This window comes from Marmota marmota, unplaced genomic scaffold, assembly GCF_001458135.2.
Source record: "Marmota marmota marmota unplaced genomic scaffold, marMar, whole genome shotgun sequence".
NCBI classification, from domain to species: Eukaryota; Metazoa; Chordata; class Mammalia; order Rodentia; family Sciuridae; genus Marmota; species Marmota marmota.
In genome coordinates this window covers 27711395-27723594 of record NW_025999842.1, presented here as the reverse complement: position 1 = coordinate 27723594, position 12200 = coordinate 27711395, and the positions used below count along the sequence as shown (strand labels likewise).

The 12200-nt window shown below is 36.5% G+C and overlaps 1 protein-coding gene across 3 annotated transcripts in view; it reads right to left on the bottom strand.

The window, feature by feature from the left end:
• The window catches only part of Afg1l (AFG1 like ATPase), a 198995-nt gene that overhangs the window by 152418 nt on the left and 34377 nt on the right, over positions 1-12200 (bottom strand). For all 3 annotated transcript variants that reach the window (XM_048784887.1, XM_015499929.2, XM_048784924.1), the window contains one exon: positions 11858-12084. In XM_048784887.1, the coding sequence (XP_048640844.1) occupies positions 11858-12084 (227 nt within the window). The remainder of the gene's footprint in view (positions 1-11857; positions 12085-12200) is intronic.

Genomic DNA, 12200 nt, shown 5'->3' with positions numbered 1-12200 from the left:
GGGGGGAGGGGGCGGCTCTGCCCCTCAGCAGGCCGCTGCGCCTGTTGTGCCGGTGGTCACAGTTCCGCCTACCTTGCAGGCGCTGGGGGAGGGGGCGGCTCTGCCCCTTAGCAGGCCGCTGCGCCTGTTGTGCTGGAAGGGTGCAGGCCCGCCTACCTTGCAGGCGTGGTTGGCAGCTCTGCCCCTCCGCGGGCCACTGGGCCTTTTCGGTTGGTGGTCACAGTTCCACCTACCTTGCAGGCGCAGGGGTGGGGACGGCTCTGCCCTTCAGCAGGCCGCTGCATCTGTTGTGCCGGTGGTCACAGTTCCGCCTACCTTGCAGGCGCGGGGGGAGGGGGGCAGCTCTGCCCCTCAGCCAAATATTTTATCTCAATCTGTGGTCTGCCATATTTTTTCTAAGGTACCTTGTGTTGACTAGAAATTTTAAATTTTAAAAAATATTTTTAGTTGTAGATGAACACAATATCTTTATCTTTTATATGGTGCTGAGATTCAAACCCAGTGTCTCACACATGCTAGGCAAGCTCTCTACTACTAAGCCACAGCCCCAGCCCAGAAGTTTTAAATTTTAATATAGTCAAAAGTATCAGTTATTACCTTTATAATTTAGACTTTTGTATCTTATAAGAAATTCTTCTTTTTCCCAAGTTGATAAAGTTATTCCTCTATATTTTCTTCAAGAATTTATTGTTTCACTTTAAGAAATTTTTTCCATGTAATCTATTTTTATGTTTAAAGAAGGGAGTACCTGATTTTATTTTACTCTTCATATAGATGATCAGTGATCCATCCCATCCTCATTTATTAAGTAAACTATCCTTTCCCCACTGATATTCAATATCAACTCGATTATATGCCAAGTTACCATGTATGTTCTAGACTTTCTATTTTGTCTCTATATGTGTTCCTCTATATAATAGAACAGTGAATAGTTCTGTTGATTAGAGGCAGGGATACAGGCAGGAAAGGGATATTAAACTGAAAGCTAGACTAGGTACAATTCAAGTAGAACCAAAAATACAATTAATGGTCTCATACCAACCCTCCAATCTAGTCATGTAACAATCATCTAGAAAAAGGGTCAACAAATTATGGCCTGTTGGCCAAATCCAGCCTGATACTTGTTTTTATAAACAAAGTTTGGGCTGGGGATGTGGCTCGAGCGGTAGCGTGCTCGCCTGGCATGCGTGTGGCCTGGGCTCAATCCTCAGCACCATATACAAAACAAAGATGTTGGGTCGCAGATAACTAAAAAATAAATATTAAAATTCTCTCTCTCTCTCTCTCTCTCTCTCTCTCAAAAAATAAATAAATAAACAAAGTTTTACTGGACTATATTTATTATTACTGCCTATGGCTTCTTTGACAACAGTGATAGAACTGAATAGTTGTAAAAGAGATCACATGGTTCACAAGTCTGATAATACTGCCTACTTGTCCTTCATAGATAAAGGAGACCTGACTATAACCTCAGCATAGAATCCACAGCACTGATGCCTCTTTATGATCATTCTGCTGCCTTAACCAGCATAGTAAGCTTTGACTATTAAGGACAGATAGAAATTTCAACCCTAAACATTACTAATAGTTTTTTAAATTCATTTAAAAGAACTTATTAAAGTAGGGGGCAGTGGTGCACAACTGGAATCACAACAGCTCAGTAGGATGAGGCAGAAGGATCACAAGTTCGAGACCAGCCACAGCAACTAAGCAAGACTCTGTCTCAAAATAAAAAGGGCTGGGGGAGAGACCTAAGATGGCAGAATAGAGAAGGTCACATTCCTGGCTGCTCTGTGGTGTGAAACAAGAAAGCAGACAGGCAGCTTCTCTGCAAGTAAGGTACTGAAAACCTCAGGGACACTATAAGTCCACAGGATAGAAACTCTATTGCCTCAGATCCATACTGTTAGATGGATAGACACACAAAGGACATGAAAAAGCAAGGAAACAAATCACCCCAAGCAAACCAGGATACTCCAGTAACAGAATCCATCAACACCACAGTGGAAGAAATGTCAGAGAAGGAGTTTAGAAGTTAAACTGATCTGCTAAGTAAAGGATGATTAAGAGAGCAAATACAGATAGCAAAAGATCACTTCAAAAAAGAGAAATTATGAAAACAAACAAACAGAAATCCTTGAAATGAAAGGGAAAAAAATTTAAAAGTCAATAGAAAGCATCGCAAACAGACTAGACCACTTGAAAGAACCTCAGATAATGAAGACAAAATATATAATCTTGAAAACAGAGTTGATCAGGAAGAGAAGATGTTAAGAACCATAAACAGCACTTCTAAGAATTATAAAATAACCTGAAAAGATAAAATTTAAGATTCATTGGGATAGATGAAGGCACAGAGAAACAAATCAATGAATGCCCAATCTTTTCAATGAAATAATATCATAAATTTCCCAAATCTAATGAATGAAATGAAAAATCAAATAAAAAAGGCTTATAGGATCCCATATGTGCAAGACAACAGACCCACATCAAGGCACATAATAATGAAAATGCCTAGCATATAGAATAAGGACAGAATTTTAAAGGCTGCAATAAAAAATATCAGACTACATAAAAGGGGAAACAAATATGGATCTCAACTGATTTCTCAACCCAGACCCTCAAATCTAGAAGATACTGGCATAACAAATACCAAGCTCTAAAAGAAAATGGATATCAACCAAGAATTCTATATCCAGCAAAATTAAGCTTCAGATTTGAAGATGAAATAAAAACCTTCCATGATAAACAAAACAAGAATTTGTAACCAGAAAGCCTGCACTTCAGAATATTCTCAATAAAATATTCCATGAAGATGAATTGAAAAAAAAAAAAAAGTAAAAACCAGTGAAGGGAAGATCTACACTACATGAATAGTCAATCAAAGGAGAAATTAATTCACATTAAAAACTAGAAATAAACCAAAATGACCAGGAACACTAATCATATCTCAATAATAACACTGAACATTAATAGCCTAAACTCACCAATCAAAAGACAAAGACTGGCAGATTGGATTAAAAAACAAGACCCAGCAATATGCTGAATCCAAGAGAATGACCTCACAGGCAAAGAAATCCCCAGACTGAAGGTGTGAAAGGATGGGAAAAAACATATCACGCACATGGGTTACGTAAACAAGCAGGGGTTTCTATCTTCATATCAGATAAAGTGGACTTCATGAAAGTTAATCAGAACGGACAAAGAAGGACACTGAATACTGCTTAAGGGAATTATACATCAACAAGACATAACAATCATAAATATTTATGTCCCAAACAATGGAGCATCTATGTACATCAAACAAACCCTTCTCAACTTCAAGAATCAAATAGATCACAACACAATAATATTGAGTGACTTTAACACACCTCTTTCACTACTGGATAGATCTTCCAAACAAAACTAAACAAACTTTAGAACTGTAGAACTAAATAATAAAATCAATAATTTAGACTTAACAGACATATATAGAAAACTCCATCCATCCAATGAGCAAATACACTTTCTCCACAGCAGCACATGGATTCTTCTCTAAAATAGATCATGTCTTATGCCATAAAGCAACTCTCAGCAAATAGAAGAGAGAGAGAGAGAGAGAGAGAGAGAGAGAGAGAGAGAGAGAGATAATACCCTTCATCAGATATCAGATCATAATGAAATGAAATTAGAAATCAATGATAAAAAAATAGAAGGTACTCTAACACCTGGAGACTAAATAATAAGCTATTGAATGATGAATGGATAACAGAAGAAATCAGGGATGAAATAAAAAAGTACTTAGAGGTAAGTGAGAATAGTAATACAACATATCAAAATCTCTGTGACATGAAGAAGGCAGTGCTAAGAAGAAAGTTCATTGCATTGAGCTCATTCATTAAAAGAATAGAAAGTCAACAAAGAAAAGACCCAACATTGTATCTCAAAGGCCTAGAAAAGAAGAACAAATCTCTGCTAAGCAAGAGAAAAGGAAAAAAACTCATGATGAAAAAGGAAATATCATGACAGACACTACTGAAATACAGAAGATAATTAGAAACAATTTTGAAAATCTATACTTCAATAAAATAGAAAATCTTGAAGACATTGACAAATTTCTAGAGACATACAACCTACACAAACTGAACCAGGAGGACATATACAATTTGAACAGATCAAGCTCAACCAATGATATAGAAAATGCCATCAATAGCCTACAAACCAAGGGTTGGGGTTATAGCTCAGTTGGTAGAGTGCTTGCCCCATGCACAAACCCCTGGGTTCAATCCACAGCACCACCAAAAAAAAAAAAAGTCTATCAACTAAAAAAAGCCTATCAACTAAGAAAAGCCCAGGACCAGATGGATTCTCAGCTGAGTTCTACAAGACCTACAAGAAGAATTAACACTGATACTTCTCAAATTATGCCATGAAATAGAAAAGGAGAGAACTCTTCCAAACTTATTCTATGAAGCTATTATCAATCTGATACCAAAACCAAACACGAAGGAAAGAAAATTTCAGATCAATATCCCTGATAAACATAGATGCAAAAATTCTCAATAAAATTCTGGCAAATTGCATATAAAAACATATTATTAAAAACAGTGCACATGATCAAGTGGGTTCATCCCAGGGATGCAAAATTGGTTCAATACGTGGGAATCAATAAACCTAATTCATCACATCAATAGATGTAAAGACAAGAATCATATGACCATCTCAATAGATGCACAGAAAGCATTTGACAAAATATAGCACCGATTCATGTTCAAAACACTAGAAAAACTAGGGATAGTAAGAACATACCTCGACATTGTAAAAGCTATGTATGCTAAACCCAAGGCCATCATTATAAATGGAGAAAAACTGAAAGCATTCCCTCTAAGAACTGGAATAAGACAGAGATGCCCTCTTTTACTACTTTTATTCAACATTATCCTTCAAATTCTAGCTAGAACAATTAAAAGAAATAAATTAAAGGAATACAAATAGGAAAAGAAAAACTCAAACTATCACAATGACAATGATTCCATATTTAGAAGATACAAAAAATTCCACCAGAAACATTCTAAAACTAATAAATAAATTCAGCAAAGTAGCCGAAACACATAATTCAAATTCAATCCCATACATCAGTGATGAATCTACAGAAAGATAAATTAGGAAAACTACCCTATTCACTATAGCCTCAGAAAAGAAATAAAATATTTGGGAATCAATCTAACAAAAGAAGTGAAAGACTTTTACAATGAAAACTATAGAACACTAAAGAAAGAAACTAAAGAAGACCTTAGAAGATGGAAAGATCTCCCATGCTCTTGGATAGGCAGAATTAACATTGGCAAAATGGCCAAAAGAGTTATATAGATTTAATGCAGTTTCTATTAAAATCTCAATGACATTCTTCGTAGAAATAGAAAAAGCACTCATGAAACTCATTTGGAAAAATAAGAGGCCCAGAACAGCCAAAGCAATCCTTAGCAAGAAAAATGAAGCAAAAGGCACCACAATACCAGACCTTAAATTATATTACAGAGCCATGGTAACAAAAACAGCTTGGTATTGGCATCAAGACAGATTTGTAGAATGATGGCACAGAATAGAAGGCAGAGACAAACCCATATCTCATATTAGACAAAGGCACCAAAAACATACATTGGAGAAAAGATAGCCTCTTCAACAAATGGTGCTGGGAAAACTGGAAATCATACACAGCAAAATGAAATTAAACCCCTCTCACCCCGCCAAAAAATCAACTCAAAGTGAATCAAACTTAGGCATTAGAACAGAGACACTGTGCCTAATAGAAGAAAAAGAAGGACCAAATCTTTACCATGTCAGCTTTGGAACTAACTTCCTTAACAAGACTTCTAAAGCACAAGAAGTAAAATCAAGATTCAATACATGGGATGGAATCAAACTAAAAAGCTTCTTCACAGCAAAGGAAACAATAATGTGAAGAGAGAGCTTACAGAATGGGAAACAATCTTTAGCACACACACCTCAGATAGAGAATTGATCTCCAGTATTTATAAACAACTCAAAAAACTTAACACCAGGGGCTGGAGGTGTAACTAAGTGGTAGAGCACTTTCCTAACACATGTGAGGCACTGGGTTCATTCCCCAGCACCACATTAAAATAAATAAATAATAAATAATAAATAATAATAAAGTTATCGTGCCCATCTACAACTAAACTTAACACCAAAAAAACCCAAATAACACAATCAATAAATGTGCAAAGGAACTGAACAGACACTTCATAGAAGAAATATAATCAATTAATAAACATAAGAAAAAATGTTCAACATCTCTAGCAATTTGAGAAATGCAAATCAAAACTACACTGAGATTCCATCTCATTCCAGTTAGAGTGGCAATCATAGAGAAGACAAGCAACAATAAATGTTGGTGGGGATGTGGGGCCAAAGGTACAATCATACATTGCTGGTGGGACTGTGAAATGGTACAACCACTATGGAAATCAGTATGGAGATTCCTAAGAAAACTTGGAATGGAACCACTATTTGACCGAGCTATCCCACTCACTCCTTGGTTTATACCCAAAGGACTTAAAATTAGCATACGGCAGTGATGCTGCCACATCAATGTTTATAACAGCTCAACTCACAAAAGCTAAACTATGGAACCAATCTAGGTGCCCCTCCACATAAAGAAACTGTGATATATATACACAATGGACTATTACTCAGCCTTAAAGAAGAATGAAATTATGGCATTTCGGTAAATGGATGGAACTGGAGAATATTATGCTTTGTGAAATAAGCCAATCCTAAAGAACCAAAGGCCAGATGTTTTCTCTGATACGCAGATGCTAATTCACAATAGGAGGGGGAGAATAGAGGGATTTTTTAATAGACAAAGGGGATTGAAGGAAGGGGAGGTTGCATGGGTGTAGGAATGATAGTAGAATGAATTGGACATTATTACACTATGTCCATATACGATTTTATGACGTGTAAATCTACATCATGTACAACCAGATGAATGAGAATTTATACTCCATTTATGTTTGATGTGTCAAAATGCATTCTACTGTCATGCATAACTAATTAAAATAAATAAAAATATATTTTTAAAAAAGGGCTGGTTATATAACTCAGGTAGAATGCTCCTGAGTTCAATTTCCACCAAAAAAAGAAAAAAAGGGAGGGAGGGAGGGAGGGAAGAAGGAAGGGAGGGAGGAAAGAAGAAAGGGAGGGCACACTTATTAAAGATATTCTCATCTATGTTGATGGCACAATTTCACCTTTTGGAACCATGACAAAACTTAAGATGTGATTGAATACAATGACTGATTATTCTGGAGTCTGAAACAGGTCCATTGCACTCTGTTCTCAAATTTCAGAATTTAAATGGGTGGAATGTATTAGTTCTCAAAAAGCAATAAACAATCATGTATTGCTTGACAAAGGAGATTCAATTTAGGAAATGTATCATGGGTGATTTCATTGCTGTGATTATCAGAGAGAATTCTTATACAAACCCAGAAGATAAAGGTGAATCACTCAACATGCCTCTTGATGTGATCAAGAGACTCAGTAAACATGAAATGTATGAGACTGTTGACACTGAAACATGGCATGCTGCTTTATTAGTAAACTATTTTTTTTAAGTAGGAGAGAACTCTAAACAATAAAAAGCACAGTATAATATAGAAAATCAGTAATAGTTCTTTCTCATGATCCAGCATTATGGGGATGTAGCACCTCTGGGTTCAATCATAATTGTACATGCTCTATTTTTATTTAGTTAGTTTTCTTTTTGGTACTGGATATTGAATCCATGGAGAGGGGAGTTACCACTGAGCTACATCCCCAGCCCTTTTTATTATTTATTTAGAAGCAGGGCCTCACTAAGTTGTTTAGGGTCTGGCTAAATTTAGGGTCTGCTGAGGCTGGCTTTGAACTTGCAATTCTCCTGCCTCAGCCTCCCAAGCTACCGGTATTATAGGCGTGTGCCACCACACCCGGGTGTGCTATACTTCTATACAATTAGCAGCATAGTGAGTTTGTTTACACCAACATCATCACAGTGCACTACAGCATCACTCAAGTATTAGTTTATTACCTTTTGAGACCACTGTTGTACATACAGTTCATCTTTGACCAAAACATTGACATATGATTTGTGACTGTAGTTTGACCCCCAATTTCACTTCCTTACGAATATACTATGAGGTAAAAGAGATGAAAAGATCTGGCTGCTTGCATACCCCTGATTAATGGAAATAGAGATTTGCAGAGTAGCTCCATACTCCATTTAATTCCTCCCTCCCTGACTCTAGAAATGCTTGATTTGGCTGTGTAAAAGTAATTCTAATTATAGTGATTTACATGAACTACTTACCATTTATGCCTAATTACCTCACAGCACAATAACAATTATGCATACATTAAATGTGTCAGATTAACCTGGCTGTATGTTTTATTTGATAACAAAAGTGTCCATAAATGTTTGTTCTTCACAGTTTGTTGCTCATATGGCATAGTCATCTGCTCATAACTTCTTCAAATGTTTACTAGAGAAAACATCGTTATGTAGATAGGTAAAGGCAGCCTAATATTTTGCAATGAACTTTTCTAATTAATTATAAATCCAGCATTTTGTGAAGGAGATATATTTTGTTTCAATAGCTTAAGCTTATAAAAAGTTTCTGAGGACTATCATGGGGCAAAAATAAGTCCACCATAATGAATGTTTAAACATCTACATTAAAACCAAAATCAAAGTTTGTAAAATCATAAATCTTACCGGAATTAAGAATACTACAAATAAAGTTCTTCTATTACTAGAAAATCTAATAGCCACACCCCAATCTGGGCAACTCAGGAGGCTGAGATGGGAAGATAGCCTTTTGAAGCAGCTTCAGCAACTTAGAAAGATCCTGCCTCAAAATAAAAAAATATAAAAAGGGATGGGGATGTAGTACCTCTGGGTTCAATCACTACAAGGGGTAAAAGGAAAGGAATGAAGGAAGAGAGGGAGGGAGGAAGAAAACCTAATAGCCCAAATTTATCTTCTGAATAACTGGAAAATACTTGTTTAATTTCAAAAGAAATGGTCTGTGTCATCTTTACAATCATCAAAAATTAAAGTTTTATATATGTGGTTTTCTCAAATTATATTGGATATTTAGGTCTTTTTCAATGTTTTAAAGATTTGGGGGGCTTCATAAACTACAGGACAAACACTATCACAAAGATGCTGCTATAACTGCTAAACATTTATTTATATATGCACTAGGATTTAACAAATGTGACCTTTCATTAATAAAACTTGAAACTCTAGCTGACATATCAAATCTTCCATTTATATAAGCTTAAACTACACAATAAAACCAGAGTTATTGGGGCTGGGGTTGTGGCTCAGTGGTGGAGCGCTCGCCTCGCACCTGTGAGACCCTAGGTTGGATCCTCAGCACCACATAAAAATAAATAAACAAAATAAAGATATTGTGCCCATGTATAACTAAAAAAATATTTTTAAAAAATAATTAAAAAAAAGAGTTACTGACTAGACTGGCCCATTATACACAAGTCAGAAGTCAAAAGTAGAAAGAAAAAAAAAAGAAATCAAAGGTAGAAGTATAGGAGAATATACCTAAAAGAGCTAATCAATTTAAAGGAAAAAAAATTATCATTGTTGAATTGATAAGGTAATGACTATAGTCAACTTCCTATTACTTTAAGGAAATACTTGAGATCAATAAACTCAAAAAGAGGAAATGTTTACTTTGGCTCACAGTTTGTAAGATTTCAGTCCTTGACTGATTGACCCCATTGCTTTGGGTCTGTGGTGGCAGAGTACCTCATGGCAGGAGTATAACTCTGAGGGAGTCTAGTTACACCATGGCAACAAAGCAAAAGAGAAAAAAAGAAGAGGCTAGGATATCCCCCTTTTAGGGGACAAGGCTTTAACACATGGGCCTCTGGGGGACATTCTAGATTCAAACTATATTAATGATCAAAGGTTACTTGGATGGAAGTTCACTAACCAATATAAAATAAGCCCTAGGGATGCTACAGAGTAGGAAAGGAGAATAAAAGAAATGTACTTCCAGGGGCCAGGGTTGTAGCTCAGTGGTAGAGCATCTGTCTAGCATGTGTGAGGCAATGGATTCTATCCTCAGCACCAGGTAAAAACAAATAAACAAAATAAAGGTATTATGTCCATCTACAATTTAAAAATAAAAAAAGAATTAAAAGAAATGTATTTCCAAAACGGACAAGAAATAGAACATGATACAGAATTCTTAAAAGCAATTGAATTCTCATATACCAAAAAATTTCAGGTAAGTAAAACATGTTTTTCCTTGGCTATGCCATTATTACCAAGTTTTTATTTTATTTGGAAGACTCCCTGTATTCCATATGATACGTAAAACATGAGCAATCTATGTTAAGTTCTTTTCTTACTTATAAACAAACTTATGAAAGTATAAGAAAACAAAGGTTCATCATCAAAAAAGATAATTTATCATTATATCCTATAATCATTGTGCTGGACTGGTCAATCATGGTGTCTGCCACATTCTCAGTCTACTCCTGAGGGAAACTTCCAAGCTCATAGGAAAAGCCCTGAATGGTATGTAAGAAAGGTCAAATCTTTTTTTTTTTTTCCCCAGCAGTATTGGAGATTGAACCCAGAGTTGCTCTACCACACTACATCCTGAGCTCTTTTTATTTGTTATTTTGAGTCAGAATCTCACTAAATTGTCAACACTGGCCTCAAACTTGCAATTCCCCTGGCTCAGTCTCCTGAGGAGCTAAAATTATAGGTGTAGGCCACTGTGCCCTGCCAGGAAAGACCTAAAAAAAAAAAAAAAAAAAATGGCAAAAGCAGCTCTAAAACCAAAGTAGAACTGAACAGAATGATCAAGGCAGAAAGTTTTTAAGCTGGGTTAGTAATGCTATGGTATTTCCCTCATGCCAAGCGTGGGAGGTTCACAAATGAAATACCCGAAGAGATTAGGATTGAGTACAAAATGAGGTGGGCATCCCCCCTCCCCAGATGGATGTTTGCTTAGGTGAGGAAATCTACAGACAGCTACCAAAGCACAGTGTGGAAGAGTTCATGAAAGAACTTGACATGTGTCTTCAGGAATATGTACAGGACAAGGACAACCTGGTACCTGCTTCTTGCCTGCAGTCCAAAGGCAGAAGGGTAAATAAAGCTCTCTATGCAATAGGGGTTGGAGAAACAAGATGATATGCTTCTTGTGACCTAAGTGGACACCATTAAAGGTGATCCAGTGAGAGCTATCCTAACAAGACCCTACCCAAGAAGGTTAAGTACAAGGGGAAAAGGTCCCAGTAGAATACAAAGGTTTGAGGTGTTTCCCCAGAGCCCTAAGAGCTCAAAGAATACAGCAGTATGGAGGTAATCCAGGACCAATGAGCCCTTTCAAAAAGAGCTAGCAAGTCAGCATCTATCAACCAAAAGCCAACAGCTGATGGGCAACTAAGATGGTTATTTTCCTCTAATCTTTCATCCCTCTCTTTCTGACTCTAGAGAAAGGAGGAGGAAAGGGGAAAAAACAAATCACTCCCCCTTCTCCATTGCTGATCCCAGGTGAGGCCTGAACTAAAGAAAAGGGAAAGTTTGGAATTGTATAGAAGTTTTCCTTTAGATTGGAATGCACTTTTTAACAATCTAATTAGAAAGCTGTTTAAATCCCTAAAGGCAAAAAGACAGCTACAGGACATCAAGAGGTCAGGGATCTAATAGAGTTTGTTTAAAGGATCTGTAGGAAATTCTCAAGCTGTTTCATTATGCCTCATTGCACTGAATCCATTTTATAAAATGGTTACACTTGAAACTGTTCCATCTTTAATGTTACATAAACCTCACCTTTGAAAAAAGACCTTCTGCCTCTATGCTGTATCCTCTAAGGTCCTCATGTAATTTCTGCAAACATTGGATCACTCTTCTTTGATGTTCATCATCCTTTAGCTCATGAGCTTTGATCAGAAAGTCATAGTGATCCAGAGGTCCATGACAAACAGCCAAAGCTTTCAAACAGGCCTTGGAAGCAGCAGCAGATGGGGTCACACTCTCAGGCAGCTGTACCATATACGCTATAAACAAAAACATATGTAAAATTTTAGACTTTCTTAAATGAGGATATTTCATAGAGCGCCCTCTCGCTCTCTCTCTCTCCATATATATATATATATATATATATATATATATA